Source organism: Eulemur rufifrons, chromosome 2, assembly GCF_041146395.1.
Source record: "Eulemur rufifrons isolate Redbay chromosome 2, OSU_ERuf_1, whole genome shotgun sequence".
In the NCBI taxonomy this organism is placed as follows: Eukaryota; Metazoa; Chordata; class Mammalia; order Primates; family Lemuridae; genus Eulemur; species Eulemur rufifrons.
The window spans coordinates 8,743,389-8,770,718 of NC_090984.1; the positions used below are offsets into that span (position 1 = coordinate 8,743,389).

A 27,330-nucleotide genomic window follows, 5' to 3' on the forward strand; every position below is an offset into this window, starting at 1 on the left:
CTGTGCCCACATGCTTGAGTCTGCACAACAGTGCCCTTGGGGCCCAGCCCATTCAGGACCAGTGAGTCCAGATAGGGGCCTATGTCCTGGCCTGCCAGTTCCCAGCTGGGTGACCTTGGGCAAGTCACTTCCTCTCTCCTGGTCTCTGTTTCATTACCTGAAAATGGGTAATAAAAGCTCTTACTGTCTCCAGCTGCTCAGAAAGAGCCTAGCCTGTTGCTCTGTCACTTCTGTCACTCCTCACCCACGGCCCTTCAGTCCTGCCAGGGCTGGATAACCCCTCTGAACCCCCACTGCAGGGAGGGCAGGCTCACGTCTGCCCCCAGCCCCAGCTCCACCTCTGGAGCCACTGGGGTCAAGCCAGGCCACATGGAGGGAGTGGGATTAGAGGATGGCTGGAGCGAGGGTCTCCTGGCCAGTGCCTCTTGGGGACACTCCCTGTTAATCATGCAGGAAGATGTACATGAAATTTGACCTGTGCCCGCCTGATAGCATCACCAAGCACCAGCCTCCCTCCTCACCCCACAGCACAGCGCTGCCCCGGCCTCATGAAGGCCCCGCTCGGGAGAGGAGTGTTTATTCCAAGACGGCAGGCAGGCGCTCTGTGTCCGCTGGGGGGATTAGCTCCCCAAGGTTGTGGGTATAAAGCCACCTGCTCACCCTGCTGTTCCTACAGAGGCGGGCAAGGATCGAGGAGGGCCAGGCAGGCACCCCTGGACAGACAGACAGACAGACAGAGGGGGGAGGGGCGGGCCAGCACCATGTTCTATGATTGCTTCTTCTCAGCTGCCTGTCAGCGTGAGTAACCGCCTCCCCAGTTTGCCCCACCCCACTGAGGACAGGAAGGCTGGGAGCGGCTCTTGGCGACAGGCCAGCGAGGCCCCCTGGAGACCACTCCTCTGACCAGCTTCCTCTTGTAGGAAGCCAGGGGTCATCCCAGGGAAGGTGGTTCCAGCGCTTCGGTGATTCCAGAGCTGCCCGGACCTGGGGGGGGTGGGTGTATCACTGCTTGTCCACAAGTCCTGTCTGCTGGGAAAAGGGGTCCAGCCCTCCAGGCAACCTTGCTACTCTGCAGTCACCCCTTTTCCTGGTCTGGCTTCAGGACAAGGAAGGTAGGGGGGCTGCTTCCAGACTGTAGGGATCCTGGCCCTCCTGCCCCTCCTCTCCCTGCCACGTGGAGCCCTGAGAGGCATGGTCAGGGCTGGCCAGGGGGCAGGTAGGGCTCCTGGAGAGGCCTGGCCTTGTTGAGGGGCAGCTTTGGCCTGTGTCGTCCCCGCCAGATGGGCCCAGGCTCTGGGTGGGAGCAGGGGCACAGGCAGAGCTGACCCGGTGACCCCTCCCCACAGAAGGTGCCATGCGGGCCAGCGAGACGGTGTCGGAGGCCAGCCCGGGCTCCACAGCCAGCCAGACCGGCGTCCCCACTCAGGTGGTTCAGCAGGTGCAGGGCACCCAGCAGGTAGGACGTGGCCCTCCCCAGGGTGCAGGGGAGGGCACCCAAGGGGAGCAGTGCAGGCTGGAGCCCCGAGGGCCTTGTCTCCCCTCCCTGCCTTCCTGCCAGAGCCATCTGCTCACCTGCTCTTATCAAGATGTGCACTTCAGCCGCCCTCCACCCGCCGGGCCGGGCCTCCCTGGGGAAACAGCCTGGCTCAGCTCCTCACGCCTTGCCCCCGCAGCGGCTGCTGGTCCAGACGAGCGTGCAGGCCAAGCCGGGCCACGTGTCACCCCTCCAGCTAACCAACATCCAGGTGCCCCAGCAGGTAAGGCCACCACACCCGGCCCTGGTCCTGGAAGCCTCCACCAGGGTGGAGGACCAAGCCCCGTGGCTGGCTTAGATCTGCCTTGGCCATGAGTGAGGACCTGGGTCCCACACGGCGGCCACCACACCCCACCCCACCTCCTGGCTCTGGGGAGCCACCTCTACAGGGTGAGACTGTATCAGTCAGGGGCCACCAGGGAAGATGGAGCCACATGAGTCATTTTAACAGAGAGAACAGGATTGGTAGTTTGGAAGCAGAATCCAGGGCCAGGTTGGAGTTGAGAACCCATAGCTGGCACAGAGATGTCCATCCCCCAGAAGGCTGCAGACAGGGTGCCGGGCTCACCTCCATTTTCCGGCTGATCAGCACAGAATTGGACAAAGTACTGCCAGGTGTTGAAAATGATGACACACTCTACCTGGCCTGTGGAGCCAGGCTTCCTGGCCACCAACTTCGGCCCTGCTACTTCCTGGCTCCAGGCCCTCAAAAAGGCATTTTTGCCATCGTGAGCCTGGTGTCACCCTCCGTGAAGCAGGGGCAGTAATCGTGCCGCATTGGGGCTGTCAGGACGATGCCTTGAGCTAACCGGCGTGAAGCACTTAGAGCGTCGCAGTCACGGGGCACTGCGTAGGTGCTCCGTCAAGCTGCACAGGCTGTCGTCAGTGATCCGTCCTCCCTCTCCCTCCCCGGCTCCAGGCTCTCCCCACACAGCGTCTGGTGGTGCAGAGCGCAGCCCCAGGCAGCAAGGGCGGCCAGGTTTCCCTGACGGTCCACGGTACCCAGCAGGTGCACTCGCCCCCCGAGGTAGGTGGTAGCCCTGTACTCCCGGGTCCTGCTGCCCTGGGCACCCCAGCCCCAATGCCATTGTTGAACCTGGGCTGTGTGGTTTACCTGCCCAATTTCTGGCCCTGCCAGCTCTGAGCTAAGCAGCTGTGGAGCCCTGCTCTGGGAGGAGGAGGTGGCTTCCCCCCTGGGCTGAGATGGCCCTCACAGCTCCAGCTCAGGGAACCACATTCCAGGAAACAAGTGGGCTCCTCTTCCCTCTGCAGAGTGGGTAGAGTCTCTTCTGGGAGGCCTCAGACCACAGAGTGGGGCCTGGGGACCATAAACACCTAGGAGGATGTTGAAGGCAGGCAGGCCTTAGATAGCCCGGAGCACAGGTGTCTAGGGCTCGGGGTCAGATGCCTGGCTCAGCCACTTACTCTGGGACTCGAGGCGGGCCGTTGAGCCTTCCGAGCCAGCTATTTCTATGTGTCAAAGAGCTACTGATTTCGGCCGCCCACTGGCTGGCTGTGAGAATTACAGCCTGTGGCACAGCATGGCAGGGGGCTCTGTAACTGGGCCGCCTGGGGTCAGCACCGTGTGCCACCACTCAATGCTGTGTGTCCCTTCTGTGCCTCAGTGGGAAGTGGGGATGTGGTGGGGTTCCAGTGCATGCATCTGAAGCGCTCAGAGCAGTGCCTGGTGGGAGTCGGCCCAATACCATGGTAGATGCTGCTGCTGTCGTTACTGCTTTGAGGGTCAGCCCCAAGACAGCCTCAGATTAAGGAGGCTGCAGGTGGCCCTGAGCCTCTGGGCCGAAGCCCTAGCCTTGCTGGGGAGTGAGCAGGGTTGTCGCATTTGGATGCATGGTATGTGTCTGGTCACCAGCCTAGGACGTTGGGACACATCCCTGCTGGCTGCCGCCCTCTCCAAACAGCCCTCCTGAGAAGGGTATTTGTTAGGCCCCAGGTGCCCCAGAGGGGACCTGAGCTGGCCTCAACAGCGCTCCCGTGTCTCCTTCCTTTACAGCGGTCGCCAGTGCAGGCCAACAGCTCTTCCAGCAAGACAGCTGGGGCCCCCACGGGCACAGTGCCACAGCAGCTACAGGTCCACGGTGTCCAGCAGAGTGTCCCCGTCACCCAAGAGGTGCCAGGCCAAGGCGGGAAATGGCTGGGACAAGGGGTTCCCAGCCAGATGGCCTCTGCAGCCTCCCAAGGCTGTGCCTCTGGTGTGTTAGAGCCGAGCTGATGGGGGTCCAACCCCCTCGTGCCCCTGGGTCTTTGGCAACATCTCCATCTCTCTCCATACTCAGTGTCCTGGGGGAGGGGCTGCTGTGAGGACGAAAGTTGGACCTTGTGGATGGTGCCTGAGGCAGAGCAGGCTCTGAGAACAGCTTGGAGAAACCACCTCGGGCCCATTTGCCCAGAGGAAGCTGAGAGGCCAAGTGCCAGCCTATCCCTAAAGGTTTTGGGGAGGTGCCACAGCTTTCTGGAGGGGCGGCCCAGCTCTGAGCTGCCTCCATGGCAGCGGAGCAGGTTAAAAAGCTAGGACTGTCTGATTGTTACCCCTAAAGTTAAGGGGTTCTCAGTCCCTCAAAAAATCGGATGAAAGCCCTTCCCCAGATGAAAGCAGAAACTCCATCCCAAAGGAGTCACAGATGTTCCCCTGCCTGGTGCCAGAGCCCCTTGGAACCTCCAGACCTGGGTTGGAGCCCCAGCCCCTCAACTCAGCACTGCCCCACGCCGGCCTCTGTCCCTCACTGTGTCCTGGGGATAATGCTGGCATCTCCCCTAGCATGCAGTAAGAGGAGTTGGGGCAGAAGGTAACCCAAGGCCTCCCCTGCTGGTTTCTGGCACCCCTACAGGGGCACTTGGGAGAGGGGGTGGAGAGCAGGGACCCCTCAGTCAGTCCCAGGTGCAACTCTCAGCTCTGCTGCTTCCTGGCAGCCTCCCCTCGCTGAGCCCCAGGTCTGCACCTATGAGTGGATGACAGTGTCTATGCGGTAATGGACCCGGAAGGTGCTTGGGGCTGGGCAGGATATGGGGAAGCTCCCTCCTCATTTGGCTGGCGAATAGCGGGCGCTGTGAAGCTTCCCCAAGTTCACAGGCGCGGGTGGGGGGTGGGCAGCCAGCACTGCCATAGTTATCATAGTCCCAACTGCCTTTCCCTTCCCAGAGGTCCGTGGTCCAGGCCGCTCCGCAGACGCCCAAAGCCGGCCCCGTGCAGCCGCTGACCGTGCAGGGTCTCCAGCCAGTCCACGTGGCTCAAGAGGTGTGTGTCCCCCTCACCTACCCTGGAGGCAAACTGGGGCTGGGAGACCCGGCCCTTGAGGCCGCAGGGAGGGCATGGAGCCCGAGCCTGGCTCCACCTCTGGCTGGGGGCTGCAGACCCTGCCCCATCTCTCCCCTTGCCCGGCCTCTGGCAGCTCAGGGCCCAGTTTCTGCTAAGAGAGACCTGGGTTCGAATTCCGCTTCTTTCTTGCACGGCCCTGGGTCACTTCCTCCCTTCCCTGAGACCGGGGCGGGGATCTTCCATCGGGTTGCTGCGTGGGCTGTCCCGGTGACCCCCCAGTGTCTCTGTTTGTCCTCCAGAGCTCAGGCAGTCAGTTTCCCGCTAGGAAGGCAGAGCAGCGAGAGCCCCGGCCCACGCCGCCGCCGGAGCCGCCGCCCCGGCCGCCCACGCCCGGGCCTGGGCCGGGCGCGCTGGCCCCCGAGCCGCCGCCGCTCCCGCCCGCGTGCAGCGGCGAGGCCCCGCAGCTAGGCAGCCCCGAGCCGCCACCGCCCCATTACGAGCCGGGCGCCGAGCAGTGGGTGGAGCTGGTGGGCGTGCTGCCCCCACACCTGCTCCTGCCGCAGCAGAAAGTGGTCCTCGAGCCACTGCCCGGGCTCCCGGCCCGAGCCAGCCCCGACCAGAGGGTCAGGATCCAGAGAGTCCCCCAGGTGCTAGTGTTCAGCACGGCCGCCACGGCCCTCAAAGTAGGTGGCGGACGCACGGGCGGGGGGCAGCGGGCGGGCAGGGGCGGGGGCGCCCGGCCGGGCTGCCTGCCAGGCCCCGCAAGCCCTGTAGACCCCATCTCCGCCCGGCAGGTCGGTCTCGGACCCGCCTCTGAACCCTCCAACCCTGGTCCAGGTCCCAGGCTCTGCCCCGCCAGACGCGGGAGGGGGATGGAGGTTGGGTGCTCAGGCCCCGCCCTGAGGCCCTGCCAGTAATTCCAGCTTCTCTCCCACAAAGCTGGGCCCCAGGCTCCGCCCCTCACATCCTGTGCCTGATCTCCAGGCCCCGCCCCCGGAACGCGCCTGCAGTTCGGGCTCTGGCTCTAGCCACCGCCTTGTCCCCTCGCCTGGCTCTGTCCCTGGGGTCCAAGCTTCACGCCCACTGTAGAGCCCTGTCTGGGGTCCCCTCCACTGTCAGGCCCCACCCTTGCTGTCTCCAGCGGAGCAGAGCCCTGGCTTCCCTCACACGTGTCTTCCTAATTCCCACCTGTGGCACTGCCGGCAGTCGCTTGGCTTTTGACCTCTGGCCCCGTCCAGGGTGTGTTGTGCAGACAGCCCAGGCGACACCCACCCAGTCGGGGAGCTGGGCATCAGGGAGAGCCTGGGTGGCTGCCAGCCCTACAAAGGCAGAAGTGAAGGAGCCGGTGCACCCTGACCCCCCACACGCCCTTCCTCCTGTCCCAGGTGCAGCAGCTCCAGCAGGTGCCTGTCCCACACGTGTACTCCAGCCAGGTGCAGTATGTGGAGGGTGGCGATGCCAGCTACACAGCCAGTGCCATGTAAGTGGGTGGAGGGCTGGGGGAGGGGCTCAGGTCTGCTCTGGACCCTCCCTGGGCTTGCAGTACACTGGCCCTGAGCCGGCCTTTGGGGGCTCAGGTGCAGGACAGACGGCCGGGCACTCCCCAGGGGCACCGGCAGCCACCAGGAGGGGGCAAAGCAGAGGACTCCTGGAAGGTCAGAAAAGGCCCTGGCACAGCTTAGGGCTGTGGAATCAGATGGGCCTGGTTCTTAACAAAAAAAAAAAATTGGTTTTTAAATTTTTACAGGATAAAAATTTCCAAATAATAGAGAATGTTAAACACTGGAGAAAAAAAAACCCACTTTCACTCCTGACCTCCGGCCCTGCCCCAGAGGGGACACTGTGACTTGTTTCTTTGTTTCCTCCCAGAGATGCTCAGAATAGAAACTCTCCCCTTCCCTTGTTCAGAAACACAGGCAGCGTATTCCATGCCGCGTTTCTCCCCCCAGCCCTTCTTCTTCTTGTCCTCGTGGGCCCTGGTCACCCTCCTAACCACGGTGTCATACTCTTCTGTGCACGTGCAGCGGGAACGACATACCCCAGGCAACACGGAGGTGATGTTCCTTCCCTGGGACCGCGCACAGTGCAGCATTAACATCCTCGCAGATGCCACATCCCCGGCCTGACCGGTCCCAGCTCTGGCTCCTTCTTGCCAGGAGTCCTCTGCACGCCGCCTTCCCACACCATCCTCCACAGAAACAGTTACAGGACTGTAGTCATTGTCGTTGTTTTAGTTCCTAGAAGTTTCACTTGCTTTCCTCTGCATCTGTCTGCATTTTTTTCTTTTGTCTCTCCACCTGTCCTTGTGGGCACAACACTGCAAAGCTCTTAAAGTGACTCAGTCCCCGGGGTGTCCAGGCACCTGAATTGTAGGGCCCGGTCCACGGCATCCAGCTACCTCTCAGTTCCATCAATTTCTTTCCAACACCACTAATTTCTCCCCTGTGCGGTTGACCTGAGCTGGCAGGGGCCAGACAGGGCATTGCAAAGAGGGGCCACTGTGATGTTAGAAGTGGTGCCAAGCCACACAATAGCCCAGGCCTGGAGGGCCTGGGCAGGCTCCTTCTGCCTTCCCTGGTTGCATCTCTCCTTTGCTTCTGTTTGAATTCCCTGATTGTAGTGTGTGCGATTTTACCTAGTTCACTGCTATCAGAGTCTTCAGCTACATGAAGTTCTCGGGGGCCAATCCTGCCCTCGGCTGTGTCTTCTTTCTCTCCTCCCCAGTGGATTGTTCTCGGGTTCCCAACCCTTTCCAAGCCTGGATCCCTGCCCTGGCCAAAGCCACAGCCCCTGGGCCTCTGTCCCTGGCCTTGTCCAGGGTGCATCGAGAGAGACACACATTTATTTATTTAGCAAGTGTCTACTAAAGCAATGTTTTTGGAACACGGGTTGCAATGCTGGACACTGGGCTGGGGATTTTTCAATTTTTATTTAAAAATTTATTTTTATTTTTAGAGACAGGGTCTCCCTCTGTCTCCCAGGATGGAGTGCAGTGGTGTGATCATAGCTCACTGCAGCCTCAGACTCCTGGGCTCAAGCAATCCTCCTGCCTCAGCCTCCTGAGTAGCTGGGACTACAGGTGCATGCCACTATGCCCAGTTAATTTTTCTTTTTTTGGGGTAGAGATGGGATCTTGCTGTATTGCCCAGGCTGGTCTGGAATTCCTGGCCTCAGGCAATTCTCGCACTTCAGCCTCCCAAAGTGCTGGGATTACAGGTGTGAGCCACCGTTCCCGGCCTAAATTTTTATTTTAAAATTCTTAAAAATTTTCTATTTGAGATGGGGGTCTTACTGTGTTGCCCAGGCTGGTCTCCAACTCCTGGCCTCAAATGATTTCCCGCCTTTGCCTCCCTAGTAGCTGGTATTACAAGCTCACACTGCCGAGCCTGGCCTGGATTTTTAAATTTTAATGTTACATTTTTAATCATTGAAACATCGAACATGTTCAAACATCAAAATTAGGTCCAACGATGTCTAGTGAGATGGCGAGAGAGGTGTCCACTGCCTGTCCCCTTTCCATGGAGCCCTCCACGCCCACAGATGACAGACATACATATGAAACTTGGTGGTGTCTTCCCGTCCCACCAGCCACGCCCTGCTCTGCCTCTTGCTACCTTATGCTATGTTTTGGAGCTTGTTCTTTGGTAGAACCGCAAGACCGTCCTCGTTGTCTTTCAAACCTGTGTAGAATCCATCATCTTTTAGCAGCCCTTAAAGCCCTTGGTGGTTTTTACTCACTTGCTACGATTCGCAGCCTCAAGCCTGCATCACCCAGTGCATGTCCAGGGATGGCTGAGGGAGAATTCTCCATTTAACACCTGGGCACGTGCTACCTTCTGCTGTGACCTCTGTTTACCTTTGCTCTTGGCCCCTCACCTGTCTCCCCGGGGGCAGGGGCTTTTCCGTCTCATCCACTGTTGTGTCCTTGGTAGCTAGAACCGTGCCCAGCACACAGCAGGCACTCAATAATTTCCTGGTGTGAAAGTGTGTGGTCCAGTGCAAGTTCCCCAACTTTTCCATGTCAGTTTCCTCACCCCTGACGTGGGGAAGGTGACTCTGGTACGGAGGGCTGCTTTTGCAGTGAACGAAAAACTGCCCAGCAGGCACTCAGGAGGGTACCTATTCTGTCGTAGGTGAATGCTGGGATTCCGTCCTTGCTGCCCTGGGTCCCCTCCTGGGATCCCCCTCTCCCTGCAGGATGCCCCTCACTCATGTCCCTCAGCCACCCAGCTCTCAGCCCCCTGACACTCCCCCACCTCTGCCTCTTCCTAGCCGCTCCAGCACCTACCCCTACCCCGAGACACCGCTGTACACGCAGACGGCAGGCACCAGCTACTATGAGGCCACAGGCACAGCCGCCCAGGTCAGCACCCCTGCCACCTCCCAGGCGGTGGCCAGCACCGGCTCCGTGCCCATGTACGTGTCCGGCAGCCAGGTGGTCGCCAGCTCTACCAGCAGCGGGGGTGGGGCCAGCAACAGCAGTGGCGGCAGTGGCAGCGGTGGTGGCGGCGGCGGCGGAGGAGGCGGTGGTGGGGGTGGCAGCGGCAGCAGCGGTGGCGGCGGCAGTGGAGCAAGCACCTACGTGATCCAAGGTGGCTACATGCTGGGCAGTGCCGGTCAGTCTTACTCCCACACCACTCGTGCCTCGCCAGCCACGGTGAGTGCCTTGGCGGGGCCCCAGAAGGGGCAAGCGGTGGGGTGCCCTGGGGCAGACAGGGTGGGTGGTGGACACTAGAAGCCCAGTCAGTGGCTGTGGTTGCGGGCCATTGTTAGCAGGATCCTGTGTGGCCTAGTGATAAAGTGCTCACTTGCAAATGGCCTGCGATCAAATGCTTGCTGTGTGGCATCGGAGAAGTTACTCAGCCTCTCTGGGCCTCAGCTGATATGCATGCAGCTCTTAGAACAGTGACTAAAGAAGTGCCCTCTATTCTGATTATAATTGGTAGGGGGGACAGAGAGTGAGGGGACAGAGAGGCAGGCACTGCCATGGGGGGCTGCGCTGAGCAAGGTTCTTTGTGCATCTGGAAGGCAGGTGCCATAACGTCCCTCTGTCCAGAGGTGGCCTCGTGTACATTGGTATAACGTGTGTTTTACTTCTGAGTCTTCTATCGTGTGTGTCAATTTGGGAGGCCACCCCCATGGTCAGGGTACAGAACTGTCCCATCACTCCAGAGATCTCCCACCCGCTACCCCTCGACAGTGACTTGCTGCAGCCTCCCTCCCAACACCCCCAACCCCCGGCAGCCATAAATCTGTTCTCCATCTCTGCAATGTTGTCAGTTCAAGAATGTTTTATGAATGGATTCGCACACCATGTGACCTTTGGAGATTGCCCTTTTTTTTTTTTTTTTTTGAGATTGGTTTTTTTTCCACTCAGCATCCATTAATATAAATTTGTATTTGACTAGCTGCGTGTGTCGGCTGTATTGGACAGTGCAGTTCTAGAGAGTTCCATGGGGAGAACTGCAATAGGATGTCCCTTATGGCTGGGCTGTCCGGATCACAGAGCAAAGTAGATACAGACAGAGCACATAGCCACAGCTCTGTCTCAAGACACAGAAGCGATTCTGAATGATACACACCTGTCCTCCCTCCGGCCCCAGGTCCAGTGGCTCCTGGACAACTATGAGACAGCTGAGGGCGTGAGCCTGCCGCGGAGCACCCTCTACTGCCACTACCTGCTGCACTGCCAGGAGCAAAAGCTGGAGCCCGTCAACGCCGCCTCCTTCGGGAAACTCATCCGCTCCGTTTTCATGGGTCTGCGCACCCGCCGGCTGGGCACCAGGTGGGGCCACCCATCCACCCCCAGCTGCCCTGGCGGGGTCACAGGGCATGCCCAGGCTGCCTGGGACACTCCACTCCAGCCCACCGGCCTCTTGGAGGCGCCTTTGATTCATGTGCTCATCCCACCCCAGGGCCTTTGCACTGGCTGTGCCCTCTGCCTCATGTGTCCTCTCCACCTCCTTACTCAAATGTCCTCTGGCCGCCTTACCATTGAGCACCCTCCAATGTGCCTTTCATGTTACTTCTCTCGTTTCTGATCCGTCCGAAATGCACATACCTTGAGGATGTGGGTGCTGCACACAGTTGGTGCTTAGGCCCTATGAGCTGGCAGATTTGTGCCGGGAGGGACAAGAAGCCATCCCCTGAATCCACCCCTCGCTTCCTCTCCTTGGCGACCCCCACCCCTCCCCAGGTTCCGGTGCTCATCTCTCAGTTCCAGTTCCCAGCTTGGGTGTCACCTCATTCATTCATTCGTGCATAACCTTGGGCCAAGGATAGGATCTCTCCTGACACCCGCAGCCCCTTTGTGTCCCCTGAGCAGTACACCCGGCTCTGCAGGACAGGGGTATCTCCATTCAGTCCGCTAACAGTGAATGCGGGTGTGGCGTGAGGCCCCCCAGCCCGGCCCTCACCCTCCACCTCCCTCCCAGGGGCAACTCCAAGTACCACTACTACGGCCTGCGCATCAAGGCCAGCTCGCCCCTCCTGCGGCTGATGGAGGACCAGCAGCACATGGCCATGCGGGGCCAGCCCTTCTCGCAGAAGCAGAGGTAGGCGGTGGGGCCGGACCCCGAGTGGGGCAAGCAGGGAAGGGCGCACGGGGGCCTCCCACAGCCGGCCTGCTTGCCACCTTACTCTCAGGCTCAAGCCCATCCAGAAGATGGAAGGCATGACCAATGGCGTGGCCGTGGGCCAGCAGCAGAGCACGGGCCTGTCGGACATCAGCGCCCAGGTGCAGCAGTACCAGCAGTTCCTGGGTGAGTGCTCCCCGGCCTGCGGCCCCAGAAGAGCACATGGTTCCCCAAGCCAGCGGGGCTGGGGCTGGGGGATGAGGGGAGGGCTGGGTGAGAGATGCCTAGGGAGTTTGGTGAGACACCATAGTCCTTATCCACAGTGACGGTTCTGTCCCCAGAAACCCTCTCTGAGGCGGATTCCCATTTGTGTCAATGGGCAGCTTTCCTCTGGGTTTCTGAACCCTCCAACAAGCCCCCTTTATGCCACATGAGATCTTAAATCCCACCCAAATGGACTTGGTTACTTGGATGGTCCATGGTAATCGTCAGTCCGAGATACAGCGGGGCAGTTGCCTTGCCTCGTGGGCCCCTGTGCGGTCCGCAGAGCCGGGATGTCCATGCGGTTAGGACGCCTCACCAAGAAGGCAGGTGTGTGGTGTCCAGGGTTTCTAGAAGTGAACTTCTAAAAAAAAAAAACAAAAACAAATGCAAACAACAGTCAAGGAAAACGTGACAAAGTGATGCTAAGTAAACAGGCAAAGGCCAAGAACCCAGCATGTACCAGCCACACATCCTCAACGGTGACCCCGTGGTGGCCACTTCCTGGGGCTCTCCTCATCACGAGCCCCAGACTCCCAGGCTGCCCTGTCAGGCAGGGGCTGACAGTTCTGGTACAGTCGAGGGGTGTCACCAGGATGACTGTCCATGGCTGGGCCCTCCCTGGGGCCCTCAGGCTCAGGTCAGCATCCCCGTGGCCCTGGCTGGGCCCTGGGGGCCTGCTCCGTGGCCAGGTGGGTGTGGGGGTGCCGCCTGGACTCAGGGGCCCATGTCCCAAGGGGGTGCCTGGTGCCACCACTTGGTAGGCAGGGCCAGGCCCGTACAAGGCCGTCGTGTTCTCTGTGCTGAAAGAGTGTGGGCTCTGGAGTCTTCCCCCATCCTGGGACCCCTGGCCAGGCACTCGCCCTCCCTGAGCCCTGCCACCCTTCACTGCATATGGGGGACCCCGACTTGGTGGGAAAGTGATGACAACCCAGTAGGCTGGTGGCGGGGGGTAGGCAGGCTGGGATGAAGGGCCTCATTGTGCCCCCGCCCCCCAGATGCCTCTCGGAGCCTCCCTGACTTCACAGAGCTTGACCTCCAGGGCAAAGTGCTGCCCGAGGGTGTCGGGCCCGGGGACATCAAGGCCTTCCAGGTCCTGTACCGGGAACACTGTGAGGTAGGACAGTCGGGCGGGGGCCCAGCCATGGGCGGGGGAGGGCCATGCAGCCCCCAGACCCCCCTGAGCGCCTGCCTCTCCCACAGGCCATTGTCGATGTCATGGTGAACCTGCAGTTCACCCTGGTGGAGACGCTGTGGAAGACCTTCTGGAGGTACAACCTCAGCCAGCCCAGCGAGGCGCCGCCTCTGGCCGTGTGAGTCCCACAGCGTGACAGGGGCAGGAGGGCGTGACCCGATCCCAGGGGAGTCAGCCGCCCAGGGGTGGGGTGGCCTGACCTCTGGCATCATGCAGGAGTGGGACGCCTGCCAGCCCCCTGCAGCCTGTGGGGTGCACACGCCCTTGCCTTCCCAGAGCATGTGGTGTATCCATCCGATGTGCCGGGCAGGGCGGGGCGTGTCCCACCAATCCCAGGCGTGCTGGCAGGACACCATCTCCTCCCTGGGGTGGGCAGGTTCCGAGGCCCTTTTCACCGCATTGTGCAGGGGGGGGTGTAGGACCCCCCTCTGACCCCTCGGGGGTCTGTGCCTGCCTGACCGTGGGGTGGGGACCGGGGGTGCCTGTGCTTTTCTGACCGTGGGTGCAGGACCATGGAGTGTCTGACCCCGGGGTGGGCTGGGCTGGGTGCCTACAGGCACGACGAGTCCGAGAAGCGGCTGCCCAAGGCCAGCCTGGTGCTCCTCTCCAAGTTCGAGCCCGTGCTCCAGTGGACCAAGCACTGTGACAACGTGCTGTACCAGGGCCTGGTGGAGATCCTCATCCCCGACGTGCTACGGCCCATCCCCAGTGAGTGTTCAGCCACTGCGCCCCCCCCCCCCCAAGCCTCTAGCACCTCAAATGCACCACCCCCTGCCCTGACCAGCCCCCACCACGGCCCACAGGTGCCTTGACCCAAGCAATCCGGAACTTTGCCAAGAGCCTGGAGAGCTGGCTCACCCACGCCATGGTGAACATCCCCGAGGAGATGCTGCGGGTGAAGGTGAGGGCGTGAGCGCCAGCCCGGGTCACAGCGGGCTCCTCCTCCCCGCCGCTGGGGCCGGGGGCCTTGGTCTTCTCTGTTCCGTGGGGGCAGTAAGATTGGTCCCCACACCTGTTCAGGGGATGGCAAGCATGGGCATGGGGAAGGGGGGCTCATCCGCGTCGGAGAGGGCCCTGGGCGTTGTTCACTAACCAGCTTCCTCAGGTGCCCACTTCTTACACACAACCCCTTTTAGTGTGATTTTGGACTCAAAACAGCATCTTAAAAAAAATACAAGTGGGCCGGGCTAGGATCACGCCTGTAATCCTAGCATTCTGGGAGGCCGAGGCGGGTGGATCCTTTGAGCTCAGGAGTTTGAGAGCAGCCAGAGCAAGAGCGAGACCCCATCTCTACTAAAAATAGAAAGAAATTTTATGGACAGCTAAAAATATATATTTAAAGAATTAACCGGGCGTGGTGGCGCATGCCTGTAGTCCCAGCTACTCGGGAGGCTGAGGCAGGAGGATCGCCTGAGCCCAGGAGTTTGAGGTTGCTGTGAGCTAGGCTGACACCCACGGCACTCTAGCCTGGGCAACAAAGTGAAACTCTGTCTCAAAAAAAAAAAAAAAAAAAATACAAATGGAATGCAAATTGACAGTAGTTCTCCTCAGACAGCTTGGCTAGAAAGCGCTTTAGGTGTTCAAAAATAGATAAAACGTTTCTTAAAAAGGCAACATCTGTAAGGAAACAGAACAGCCCTTTTCATCAGCGCTGCACACTGCTTAGACATGAGAATGGGCTGTGCTAGTTCCTGGGGGCCTGGAGAGCTGGCGGGCTGGACAGCAGGGGCTGGGTCCTGTGGGAAGAGTAGAAGCCCTTCAGGCGAATTGGCAAGACTTGTGTATTCATTTGTTCAGGCAGCACACATGTATTGAGCACCTATTGTGTGCCCAGCCTCATTCTCAGAGCACAGCAATTGACAGAAATGGACAAAACCCCTGTCCCTCTAGGGCTGAGATTCGAGGGTACAGTACTGAAACAAAATGAAAACAAATGTTTATTAAAGCAGTATTTGGCCTTGCTGAGAAGTGCCCTCCATGTTTTCCATTGTGTTCTTTCGTTAAAAAAAAAATAACGATGCTGGGCAAAACACAATAAATCGATTTTTTTGACCCACACTGGTGGGTTGACACCCAAAGTTTGAAAATCTTAACCCCGTGGTTTCCTAACAAAAGCAGGGCTGCACATCCCTCCTTTCTTAGGAGAGGAAACTGAGGCTCAGAGAGGTTGCAGCGGGTGGGGCAGAGGCTGGCGGGCAGGGGTTCTACAGAAGCCACAATCCCTACCCGCACGCAGGTGGCAGCAGCTGGCGCCTTCGCGCAGACACTGCGGCGCTACACGTCGCTCAACCACCTGGCGCAGGCGGCGCGCGCCGTGCTGCAGAACACGGCGCAGATCAACCAGATGCTCAGCGACCTCAACCGCGTGGACTTCGCCAACGTGCAAGTGCGCGTGGGGCGCTGCATGTGGTGGGGGCGGGGGGCGGGCGGCCTGGCTGGGCGAGCCGGGGCGGGCGCGGCTGAGCTGCTCGTCTGCTCGCTGCGCCCTAGGAGCAGGCCTCGTGGGTGTGCCGCTGCGAGGACCGCGTGGTGCAGCGGCTGGAGCAGGACTTCAAGGTGACGCTGCAGCAGCAGAACTCGCTGGAGCAGTGGGCGGCCTGGCTGGACGGTGTGGTGAGCCAGGTGCTCAAGCCCTACCAGGGCAGCTCCGGCTTCCCCAAGGCCGCCAAGCTCTTCCTCCTCAAGTGGTCCTTCTATAGGTGCGCGCCCGCTGCGGCATTGGGCGGGAGGGCGGGGCCAGAGAGGCCCCACCTCCCAGGTGAGCCAAGGGCGGGATCAAGAGCGGCCCGGCGCCCTGAGGCAGCTCAGGTGCTCTTCTAAACAGATGGGAGCCTACGGGTGGCGGGCGGTGCCGGGACCTCGGCTCCCAAAGTTGGACGCCCTAGGGAAGCCTGTGCGGGGCCAGCCCGGGTCGTTGAGGTTGCTCGAGGCCCGAGGGCATTGCAGCGCGCAAGGGGGGCGAGGGCCGGGGGCCGGGCGGGGACTGATGGGCTGTTCTACGTCGCCATCCCCAGCTCCATGGTGATCCGGGACCTGACCTTGCGCAGCGCCGCCAGCTTTGGCTCCTTCCACCTTATCCGGCTGCTCTACGACGAGTACATGTACTACCTGATCGAGCACCGTGTGGCCCAGGCCAAGGGCGAGACTCCTATCGCCGTCATGGGCGAGGTGGGCGCAGCGGGGCGCTGGGGGCGTGGGCGGGGCGCCAGGCGGCGGGGCCCTCACCCTCTTCTCCCCTCCCTCCAGTTCGCCAACCTGACCACCTCGCTGAACCCCCTGGACCCCGACAAAGGTAGGCGGGACATGTTCCCACCCGGGGCTGGGGGGGCGGCGGCGGACAAGGCGGCTCGGGTGGAGGAGCTGGTTCCCCCCACCCCGCCAGGCCCTGCGCTGAGCCGGTCCTGGTCCATGTGTCCCAGACGAGGAGGAGGAAGAGGAGGAGGAGAGCGAGGACGAGCTGCCCCAGGACATCTCGCTGGCCGCTGGCAGCGAGTCGCCCGCGCTGGGCCCCGAGGCCCTGGAGCCGCCGGCCAAGCTGGCGCGGACTGACGCGCGCGGCCTCTTCGTGCAGGCGCTGCCCTCCAGCTAAGCCCGCGGCCTCCCCCGCCCGCCCGTCCCTGCCCCCGCCGCCCCTCCACGCCAGGGTCCCTCACAGCTTCAGTGGCTTCGCTGTCACCGCTCCAGCCTCGGCCAAAACGGGGAGGGGCCTCCGAGACAGGGAAGGCAAGGGGGCCTCCCCCGCTCCCGGACGGGGCTGGCACAATCACTGGGCTGGGCGGAGCCGCAGCTGCAAACTCTGACACAAAAGACGTGCCTTAAGGAACCGCCGCCGTGCCCAGGTGCCCCGCGGGGCGTCCAGCTCGGCCCCTTGGCCCCCCACGAAGGCCGCAGCATCTCCCTCCCTCGGCCCCTCCCTCTCACTACCCCCGGGGGCAGGCAGGCAGGCCCCCTCCCCCGCAGAACTTTTAACTTATTCAGCTCGCTGGCTTTGCACAGCCTGACCTGGGCCCCGCCCTGAACCCCCGGGCGGGCGCAGGTGGGCGTCACCTGGGGACCCCCACTGTCAGCAGCGGCCCCGGGACCCCTCGCCCAGCACCCCCACTGCTTCCCCTTCTTGGTATTAAGTGCAATTAAAGCCGTGGGTGTCGCATCTTCTCCAGCGCTGGGCTCTCCCGTGCCCCGCAGCCCGAGACTGGGCCCTGCCCACCCGCCTGTGGGGTGGGGCGGCGGGGACACGGCCTCCAGCTTCCAAAGAGCCGCCGGCAGCGGAGCCGCAAGGTGACCGCGCCTGCCCGGCCTGGGCCGGGCGCTCCACAGATCCAAGACCCCGCGCCCCACGGCCTCCGCGCCGCTGGTTTGTAATGGAACCTTCTACTCTTCCCGGAGACTGTGCTTCTCCTCTGTGCCGTGCGCCCCCCACCCCATGACTATTGTTCGATTTGTGAGCGCCGCCCAAGCGGAGTCGGTAACTTGTTGGGTTTTTTTCCAACCATCATGGCCTTATCTGTTCCAGTTTCCTCAGTGTTTTCAACCTGTGAGATGTTTATGGCAAAAACAAAAAACGCAACAAAAAAGGAAAATCTGACCTGTTGTATAAAAATCACTATTTTGTGTGCTCCGCGTGCTACAGCTTTTGGGGTAGCCCTGCCCAGGGCCCCGGGCCCCCCTCCCGGCGGTGAAAGTGTCCACACGTGTGGTAGTTTAGTGTGCCGAGCTGTTTTCTACCTTTTTGTAGTCTTTCTTAAAACACAATAAATTCCGCTGTGATATTTGTCTACTGCTGACTTGCCGGGCCTTGGTGGGGGCCTTCTGTTGGGCCCCCAGCTGCAGTCACAGGAACTCGCTTGGGGAGGTTCGGAAATAAAACATTTATTACATGAAGAGGAAGGAAGTGGGGATGGCCACCTGGGGGTGAGGGGCTGGGGGCGGGCAGAGGGGTGATGGGGTCCTTTTGGCCTCTGCGAGGGCAATGTTCACACCTGGGGCTGGGGAAAGGGGCGAATGCACAAGGAGCCTGGGCCCATGCCCAGCTTGGGGTGACGGCGGGTGCTCGAGGCCAGTGGGGCAGGGGGCTCCCTCCCTCTGCCCCTTCCCAACTTAAATAGGCATAAATAGAAAGCGTCCAGACTCTCAGGCCACCAGGGGCTGCCCCGCCCAGCCCTTCCCGCAGCCTAACACTAGTGCCGGTGGTGGTCGGCTGGCCAGGAAGAGGCCAGCCCGGGGGCGGCCAGCTCCCGGGCCGCGGAGGTAGTTGGAGTCAGTGTCCAGGGCGGCCGGGCCCTCACAGCACGATCCACGTGTATCGCTCGCTGTCCGCCAGAACCTTTAGTGAGCACCCTGCAGGGACAGGTGGGGACACAGCTGTGGAGTCGCTGGCTGTCTAGGCTCCACAGCCACCCCTCAACTGACTTGATGCTGGAACCAGAAGGTTCCAGAAGGCAGGAACCCCACTGAGTTCATCTCTGCCTCCAGCCTGCTGCCATAAACGCCTCTCTGTCGAGCGAATGAACAACTGGCTGAGGGCTCCCAGGCCCCACACCTGCTGAGCTGGTCTACGCCCCCCTCACCCCCATCCCAGGAGGTCCACTGGCACGGCCAGCCTTCCCGTCCGTTCAGCCAACACTCCTGAATCCGCCTGCTCTGGGCCTGGCCTGGCACCCAGGTGAGGGTGCATGTCCCTGCTGCTGACGGCCTGGCCCTGCCCATCCCAGGGTCACCAAACCCCACCTTTGTGCAGGGCCTCGTTGGTCATCCTGTTGACGTAGCGGCCGCTGCTCTCGGGCACCAGCCACTTCATGACCATGTCCACGCAGCTCTTGCGGTAGGAGCTCCAGACGCTGCCGCTGTGGGGCAAGGGGATGAGTGGCTCTCGTGGCCCTACCTGCTGCCTCCACCCCCAGCCCCTGGCCCCACCTCACCTGGTCTGCCCTTTGACCTCAGTGAGGTCGCCAACGCTGACTGTCTCGAAGATGCCCGTGTTGAGGTCCCATGCCACCTTGAGGCTGGTATGATAGGTCTTTGGTCTACAGCGGGGAGGGAGGCAAACAGGAGCAGGGCTGTCAAGGTCCCCAAGCCAGCACCTAGGCCAGCCTGAGGGGCTTCTGTCTTTGGAGAAGCAATGGAGGGGCCCATCCAGGTTGTGGCCCAAAGGGCAGCCTTCTCATGTCTCCTCTTGCCTAAACTGAAGGGTGTGAATGCGGCCGCTCCTGGGCAAGGGGGAGTGGGGGCTCCTGCCCACTCACCGGGGCTGGCCCTCCTCAGTGGGGGACGGGAATGCTAGGAGCAGCAGGCCAATGTTGATGAGGACCTGGTTGGTTTCCGGGCAGACCTGGGGTGGTGGAGGACGGCATCAGCTGCTGAGGGGGACCTCAGAGTGCAGAAGGCCCTGGGCCCACCCTGCCCAGCCCTGGGCCCACCTCGAGAATGACTATGTCATAGTCGCTGAAAGAGCAAAACTGGTGGCCCCAGGTGGCGTCATGGCGGATGACCTCGTTGATGACATACTCGAAGTCCAGCGTGAGTTGTTCCACTGTCAAGTACTGGCTCTGTGGGCAGGTGGACACAGAGGCCAGAGGAGAGTCACCCACTGCCCCTCACCCGGGCGCCACTCAGTCTGCCTGGCACCCACCTGGACAGCGGTCCGCTCCCGCATGGGCCGCAGGTTTCGGCCACGGAGATCGGTCACCACGAAGGGCAGGGAGATCTTGTCATCCTCGAACTCTGGAGAAGCAGGAAGTGGGGGTAGAAGTGGTGGGTGGCCCAGGGGCACCCCACTCACCGGGCTGGCCCCCTCCCTGCCATTGGCAGGCTCCTTGCTCACCATCCTCTGGCTCCGTCCCTTCTCCCGACTCCAGCACGTAGTACAGCTTGGTGTAGTTGACGTAGCCGGGCTCGGGGGCAGGGGCCTCTGCTGCAGGGGGGCTGTCCTGGGGTGCTGCCTCCCCACACGGGGCCAGGGGCTCAGGGGGTGCAGGGCAGCAGCTGCCTGAGGGCCCTGGGCAGGGGGGTGGCCTGGCTTCCTCAGAGGCCCCACCCTTGGCCTCTTTGGCCCTGCGGAAGATGTCAGCCACGAACTCCTTGGCTTTGGCGATGGCGGGGGAGGGCTCGGGGGCACCAGAGGGCTGGGCTGGGGCCACGTCGTCAGGGCAGAAGCTGGGGAGGGTGGGGGGCAGCTCTGGGCTCTGGGGCTCAGGCGGGCTGGGAGGTGCCGGGGGGCAGGTGGTGTGGTCATACAGAATTTGGCAGAAGCTGCTATCGCCTGGAACAAGAAAAGTGATGGTGGTGGGAGAAGGGGTCAGTAAACCAGTTCAAGTTCAGGACACTCTTCCGACCTCCCTCACTGCCGGGGCTCTTAGAAATCCACCTTGAGGAGACCCTTCTAGAAGACTTACCTATGTTTGAGAGATCACTTTGAAACACCCAGAAGGGAAAAGACCTTTACACACAGGTACCACGCACACACATGTGCACAGACACATCCATTCAAACCCCCGTCCTGTGTGTGCCCCACACCGAGGGCACAGGAGTGAACAGGGCAGGCAGAAACCCCGCCCTCGGGGAGCTGAGAGTCTACAGTGAGGATGGGCAGAGCCACTAAGTGTCTACTCCACAGCCCTCTCCCTCCCAGCACACGCCAGACCGGCGCGGCACAGACAGGCTCAATCTCCACCCGTCTAGAGACTACACGCTCCTCTGAGGACTGTAGGGGTCACACAGGGAACCCCAACATGTTCACTGAGCACCCTGGGGCTAAGCCCCACACAAGCAACCCTGGGAGAGGGGACCTGCGTCCTCCAGACTGTGGCTCAGAGAGGGATTTGTCCAGGGTCACACTGTGAGAGTCCAGGCTCCTGTCCACCACCGTGCTGGCCCACCATGCTGGCAGGGAGGGGAGTGAAAGTTGAAAATGGCCAAGGAAACACCCTCCGGTGGTAAGTATGGACGCACGTCTTTGACACATGCCCCGTGGACATGCGTTCGGGGGCTCTCGCTGCTGCTCTCCGAGCCGCCTCCCACCCCACAAGCCCTACTTTCCCAATACCCAGGGATGGATGCCAGGTGGCCCCCACCTCCCCCTCCGCAGCCTTGGATGTGTCCCTTATGGACCCAGTGAGAGTCTCCCAGAGGGAGAGACCCGAGTGTGGAGCCACTGGGTCACAGACACAATTCCATTGCCAAGAGGCCCCGAAAGCCCCCTTCTCTCCCACTGTTTCGAGCCGGCAGAATTATCTGGCCTTCTAACATTTGTCACCGTCAAGGGACATCTTGTGATTTGCACTGGCATTTCTCCAATATCAAAGATGGAAGACAGCCGTCTGCCCACCAGCCACTCCACGAGATGTCTCATTAGCACCGCTCTTTATAAGAGAAAGTGGCGCTTTGCTGCCCAGCCACACTGGGCTACTTCAACTTAAAACAACTAAAATTAAATAACAGCAGCAGCTCAGTTCCTTGGACACATGCGCCACATTCCAAGTGGCTACTGGAGGTGACCGTCGTGGAAACACAGATATGGGACACCCGGGCCCTGCAGAAAGTTCTAGTGGACAGCTCTGTGGTGGGGTGTGGCTACATTTGGGCCCCAGCGTTCCCACTTCCTGGCTGTGTGACTTTGGGCAAAAGGCTTCACCTCTCTGTGCCTCAGTCTCCTAGTCTGTATCTCGGGACTGGAACAGGACCAGCCTCAGAGCACTGCTAGGTGGCATGAGAGGATAAGAGGCCCAGGGCCTTGCAGCCGGTGCTGGCCTGTCCTCAGACCGCAGAGGACCTACCTGCCGAGTGGACCGAGACGGCGCAGGCCACCAGGGAGTAGCTGGTGTTGAGTAGCACCACCTGGTCCTTCTTGAGCTGGAAGGCGGGCTGGAAGGTGGGGAAGGGGTAGACCACCTGGTACTTGGTGTGCAGCATGAAGCCGTGCCGCAGGCACTGTGCGCTCGGGTCGCCTGCAGCAACACAGGCCACAGCAGCTCACCTGCAGCCCCAGGGCAGGGAGCAACAGCCTGCACCCCCGAGGTCCCCAGCCCCCTCACCTGGGTGGGCCCGGCTGGCATCCTGGCAGGCAGCACAGCGGCCCGGTGGCGGCACAGCCACAGTGCTGATGTAGATGTCACGGTGGTTCTCGTCACTCATCATCATCATGTTCATGAGCATCCCATTGGCCGAGCGCGTGCTGGGGACCAGCACACCCTCAGCCACCTGGCCCACACCCAGGGGCCGGCTACAGCCCTCCCCCACCCATCCGCCGCCTCCCCAGTCCCCAGGTCTCACTTGAAGCCAAAGACGATGACCTTGGAGGCGTCACTGGGCCACTCGCACACTGTTAGGTACAGATCACTGTAGATCTCCTCGTCCTGGAAGAGCCGGACCTGCCGGACCTGAGCGGCATGTTCATGGTCAGTCCAAGGTCAGGAGCAGTCCAGACCTGAGGCTGCATGATGCCGGGCTGGAATCGGGGCCGGAACTGGGCAGGCAGCCCCGGCCGGACCCCTGGGCCTTGCCTGAGGACAGGCTGGGGAGGCCAGGCCCAGGACGGGACACAGCTGATGGGACCCCTGTCCCAGTGGAGGGGACTTGGCCAGACATATTGGTTCTAAGCCCAGCCTACCCTAAAACCCATTCACCTCTCTGAGCTCATGTGTAAACAAAGCTAACAGCACCCACCTCCTGTGGAGGTTCAAGGAGGTCAAGGTTAAAGCCAGTGCGGCAGCCTGCGTGGCCCTGATACAGCTAACACATCCCACCTGGCCCGAGCCAATGATGTTCTATGGGCTTTATATGCTGTGTTGAACCAAATGGAATTGCCACCATTTACCTATTTTGAAGCATAAAAAAGTGGTAATTTCACTCTGGAAGGCCAAGGCGGGAGGATCGCTTGAGCTCAGGAGTTCGAGACCAGCCTGAGCAACAGCGAGACCCCGTCTCTACTAAAAATAGAAAAATTAGCCAAGTGCAGTGGCGCACGTCTTGAGTCCCAGCTACTCAGGAGGCTGAGGCAGGAGGACTGCTTAAGCCCAGGAGTTTGAGGTTGCAGTGGGCTACGATGACAACATTGTACTCTACCCAGGGACCCTGGGTGACAGAGCAAAACTCTGTCTCAAAAAAAAAAAAAAAAGGTGATTTCATATGGTTCAACCTCACATGTGGAATCTTGACAATGACCTCATGAGTACATTATGATCATTTAACACACATGGAATCTGAGGCTCAGAGGGGTGCTATGACCTGCCAGGTCACACTGTTTGAAGGACAGGACGACACTGGAACCTCCCACAGGGGAGGGCCTGGCCCTACCAGCTTGAGCTTGCTGTGGACGTTGAACTCCCACCAGTACAGGTGGTAGATGTAGAAGGAGAAGTCGTCGTCCCCGCTGCTGCTGGTGTAGGAGAGGACATAGCGGCCACACTTGGAAAAGCCCAGGAAGATGTGTCTGTGGGGGTGGAGGGAGCACAGTGGCCAGGTCAGGGCGAGCCCACCGCTCCCTGCCAGCTGCACCCCCAGCCTGGCCCCAGCCTCACCCTGCATAGAGAAAGTCCTCATCCACGATGTTCTTGAGAGACACGCAGACCCGGGGTGGCAGCTTCCGGAAGAGGCGAGGGGACAGCTGCCCGCTGATCTGAGGAAAGGGCGGCCGGAGCTCTTCAGGCACCATCTGCAGCCCCCTAGCCCCCTCACCCAAGGCAGAGAGGCAGAGCGGCACCCAGGGGCCAGCCCAGACACACAGGCCCACTCCCTGCCCGCCATAACAGTCAAGGGTAAGCCAAGCTCTGGGAGGTGGGAACAGCTGAGGATCGGGAAGCCAGGTGGACCTCACCTGAGGTTCCACCTCCACCTGAGACCCACCCACCCTCCCATCCTCACACCTCTTCAGCCTCGGTTTCTCCTGCCTGAGCCCAGTGTCACCTCCCCAGGAAGGCTCCTCAGTCACCTTGGCCCATGCCGGGCCACCTGGCTCCCTCCGTGAAGACTGTCCCATGGTGCACTAAGCTGTGGGTGTCCATCCCACCAAGGAGGCTGGGATGGGGGTCTGAACAGCATTCACCTGTCCCTGACCGTCCCAGCCTATAAACAAGGGGGGCTCAGGCTCCTTGGGACAGCCCTGGCCTCAGCTGGGGGCCAGCTGAGGCAGACAGAATGGTGAGCCTAACCAATGACCCAAAACTCCTGCCGGATTCCCTCTTCCCAATTAACTGCCACCTTCCACCCAACTCCCGCATCCCAAGGAACGTCACCAAGGAAGGATTTCGAGGGACAGACAGACATAAGCCAGGCACTGGAGGATCAGAGCACCTTCAGTCTTCCTACCCAGGTTGATGGGAGACAAGCCCCGCCTTCGAGGGATTCCAATCTGGTGGGAAAAAGCCCTGTCTGGGGAGCTCCCTGACTGATGGCAGAAACAGCCCTGGCCTCAAGGAGATCTCAGTCTGATGGAGGAAACAGCCCTGTCAGCGAGGCCCAGGCTGCAAGGAGAGACACAATCCCAAGGAGCGTTCAAGCTAAGGGCGGAGCCACAGCCAAGCCCAGGGAGCTCCCAGGCTGAGGGCGGAGACTGTCCCAACCCAGGGAGCTCCCAGTCAAAAGGGGGAGACACAGCTCTGCCCTGACAGGGCTCCCAGCCTCAGTCTCTGTTCACAGAGACAGTCTTGCCCGTTACTGCCCACCTGACGGGAGAGTCACATCTTTGCCCTCCTAAAGCTCCCAAACGGATGGGGGAGATATCCCCCAGCTCTGGGAGTTTCCAGTCTGATGGGGAAGACAGAGCCCTGCTTAGGTAGCTCCCACTCTGCGGGGGAAGACTCGGGCCTATCCAGGGACCTCCCCCGCGTGCAGTGGAGGAGGCCGACCCAGGTACAGGAACTCCAGCTCCCGTGTGGTCGGAGCTGGGACAGAGAGAAGGAACACCGGGTGGAGGAAGCCGAAAGCCGGTGGCAGGGGCTCTGCAAAGCGGGAGGGAAGGTTCCATGACGGAGGGGCCAAGGGAGCAGGGCTTTGAAAAATGGGTCTCAACCTGGATCGCCCCTTCCTTTTGACTTCCTGCGACCTCTGGGGTTCCCTCGCTAGGAGCCCCCTCCCCGGGGTCCCGCCCCCAGTCCGCTCCATCCAAGCCCCTATGCCGGCGACTCGCCCCAGCCTCCTCCATCCAAGCCCCGGCCTGAGCTCCCTCCATTCAAACCCCCTCCCCGGGGCCCCGCCCGGCCCCTAACCCAAGCCCCCTCCCCTGGGGCCCCGCCCCCAACCCCTCACCCCGCGAACGCCCTCCCTCCCTCCGCCTCCCTCGTCCCTACTCCCCACCCTCCGGCGCGCTCCTCCCAGGCTCCAGGCCTCACCTTGACCCGCTCCAGCTGCTTGAGGACATGCTCCCGCCGCCGCCCTGCTGCCCGCTTCCCCCCGGCTCCCCCGGGGCCGCCGCCGCCGCTCCCGGCCCCGCTGTTCCGCTCCGATTTCGAGCTGGGCGCCATTTTCACCCCCTCCCTCCACTTCCGGAGCAACCGGCCCCTTCGCCCCACCCCCGCCGTCTCCTCATTGGCCCATTCTCGAGACAGCGGCCCGCCGGTTCAGTGAAAGCCCGCACTCGCGCTATGCCTGTCCATCAGAGCCGTCTCGGCTCTTGATTGGTAGCAAAGGTAACAGCCCCCGCGGCCCGTCGCCGTATTCCCGCCCTCCCCCAAGGACGCACCAATTAGGAGCCCCGTTTGCTTTCCTCGCCCAGAAAACTTTGATCTGATAGGTGAAGATAGCTGTCGGTCTCAATAGCGTCTCGGTCCCCCCCGTGGCTAGTGGGTTTCCATGGAGACCGCGGGCGGTCCAGGCCTGTGGGCTGGGCGATGGGAGCCTGTGGTGCAGAAGGGCCAGGAGTCCCAAGCCCAGGGCTATCTGCGCCCAGACCCGGTGGGCAGAGGCCTGACTAGCATCCCTTGGCGGCCGAGCCAGGCCAAGGAAAGGGATTTGCAAAAAACAAAATTAAAAAATAGAGAAAAGGTGAGATGCGATGAAAGCATCTTTCCTATGTGAGGGCTGGTGGGCTGGTGAGAATGACAGTGATAGCATCAATTACGTATCGCTTTATTTGTGCAGAACACGGTTACGCGCTTCCAACAGTTCTATGTGGTAGGGCCCTGTTATGCCCATTCTACAGATGGCGGTACTGCAAATAATTGTTGAATGTCAGCTGTGAGCATCGTCTTCGTGTACATTAGCTGATTTCATCTTCTGAACAGTGTTGGAGATAGATTATTTTATCTTCATTTTACATGTGATGAAACAGAAACCTAAAGTGTAGTTTTCCTGAGTACCTGGCACGTGTACACCATAGATACAAGCTGTTGTTACTATAACCAGAGAGAAAATAAATGGCTCTCTCTTTCCCTGCTCTTCTAGGTTTATGCATTCATTTATTCAACAAGTATTTATTGAACAACTACTATGTTCTACATTCTGGGGTTACAGCAGTGAGCAAGACAAATGATACACAAAGAAATATATATCTAATTCCAGTTAGGGTATGAGAGGGGAAGGAAGAAGATTGTTTACACAGGGCAGTTGGAGAAGGGTCCCACGAAGGTGAGGAGGAGGAATATTCCAGCAAAGACAAAATTTCAGGGGGGGGCAGGCATGGTGGCTCACGCCTGTAATCCTAGCACTCTGGGAGGCCAAGGCGGGAGGATTGCTTGAGGTCAAGAGTTCGAGACCAGACTGAACAAGAATGAGACCCAGCTGATACCAAAAAATAGAAAAAATTACCAAGGCATGATGGTGCACACCTACAGTCCCAGCTACTAGGGAGGCTGAGGCAGGAGGATCTCTTGAGTCCAGGAGTTTGAGGTTGCAGTGAGCTATGATGACACCACTGCAGGTGACAGAGTGAGACCCTGTCTCAAAAAAAGCAAAACTAAACAAAACAAAAAGTTTCAGGAGGATTGAGGTGGTGTGAATAAGTGATTTTATTTTATTTTGTTTTATTTTTGAACAGAATCTGACTCTGTTGCCCTGGCTGGAGTGCCGTGGCGTCAGCCTATCTCACAGCAACCTCAAACCCACGGGCTCAAGCAATCCTACTGCCTCAGCCTCCCGAGTATCTGGGACTACAGGCATGTACCGCCATGCCCGGCTAATTTTTTCTATATATATATTTTTAGTTGTCCAGCTAATTTCTTTGTATTTTTTTAGTAGAAACAGGGTCTTGCTCTTGCTCAGGCTGGTCTCGAACTCCTGAGCTCAAACGGTCCACCTGCTTCGGCCTTCCAGAGTGCTAGGATTACAGGTGTGAGCCACCATGCCTGGCCAAGTGATTTTAAATAAACTGGTTGGGCCATGGCAGGAAGGAGCAAGGAAAAAAGTGGGCAAGGAAAACAGAGGACCTCAAAATATGTAGGGAGTTTAGGGGTCTTGAAGGTAAGTAAGTAAGGCATATAGATTTTACCCTTAAGCATAAAAGGAAGCCACCGGAAGGTTTTCAGTAGTTGATGGACTCTGATATGAGATTGAAAAGATC

The 27,330-nt window shown here is 60.2% G+C and overlaps 2 protein-coding genes across 9 annotated transcripts in view; one reads left to right on the forward strand and one right to left on the reverse strand.

The window, feature by feature from the left end:
- RFX1 (regulatory factor X1) overlaps nt 1-17,586 on the forward strand; it is a 30,325-nt gene extending 12,739 nt beyond the window's left edge. Inside the window, exons 3-21 of the mRNA XM_069477389.1 lie at nt 1,347-1,456; nt 1,674-1,757; nt 2,454-2,561; nt 3,549-3,665; nt 4,695-4,790; nt 6,197-6,291; nt 9,084-9,468; nt 10,415-10,596; nt 11,246-11,365; nt 11,457-11,572; nt 12,646-12,764; nt 12,851-12,960; nt 13,399-13,550; nt 13,646-13,743; nt 15,079-15,228; nt 15,333-15,541; nt 15,857-16,010; nt 16,089-16,134; nt 16,262-17,586. Coding sequence (XP_069333490.1) covers nt 1,347-1,456; nt 1,674-1,757; nt 2,454-2,561; nt 3,549-3,665; nt 4,695-4,790; nt 6,197-6,291; nt 9,084-9,468; nt 10,415-10,596; nt 11,246-11,365; nt 11,457-11,572; nt 12,646-12,764; nt 12,851-12,960; nt 13,399-13,550; nt 13,646-13,743; nt 15,079-15,228; nt 15,333-15,541; nt 15,857-16,010; nt 16,089-16,134; nt 16,262-16,431 — 2,621 coding nt within the window. The 3' untranslated portion in view covers nt 16,432-17,586. The remainder of the gene's footprint in view (nt 1-1,346; nt 1,457-1,673; nt 1,758-2,453; nt 2,562-3,548; nt 3,666-4,694; nt 4,791-6,196; nt 6,292-9,083; nt 9,469-10,414; nt 10,597-11,245; nt 11,366-11,456; nt 11,573-12,645; nt 12,765-12,850; nt 12,961-13,398; nt 13,551-13,645; nt 13,744-15,078; nt 15,229-15,332; nt 15,542-15,856; nt 16,011-16,088; nt 16,135-16,261) is intronic.
- A 105-nt stretch (nt 17,587-17,691) lies between these two features.
- DCAF15 (DDB1 and CUL4 associated factor 15) lies at nt 17,692-25,301 on the reverse strand. 8 transcript variants are annotated; one of them, XM_069494877.1, is made up of 13 exons: nt 25,166-25,301; nt 23,357-23,418; nt 23,133-23,268; nt 22,110-22,216; nt 21,872-22,011; nt 21,614-21,784; nt 19,663-20,100; nt 19,471-19,562; nt 19,259-19,387; nt 19,085-19,170; nt 18,761-18,865; nt 18,570-18,685; nt 17,692-18,179 (listed from the first exon to the last, which is right to left on the reverse strand). In XM_069494877.1, the coding sequence occupies exons 1-13, from the start codon at nt 25,295-25,297 to the stop codon at nt 18,124-18,126; spliced, it is 1,770 nt and encodes a 589-aa protein (XP_069350978.1). In that variant the 5' UTR covers nt 25,298-25,301; the 3' UTR covers nt 17,692-18,123. The 8 variants fall into 8 exon arrangements, with proteins under 8 accessions (XP_069350978.1, XP_069350981.1, XP_069350972.1 ...); XM_069494880.1 differs by having other exon boundaries at nt 23,133-23,211; nt 23,357-23,454; XM_069494871.1 differs by having other exon boundaries at nt 19,259-19,381; nt 23,357-23,454.
- Nucleotides 25,302-27,330: the final 2,029 nt, after the last annotated feature.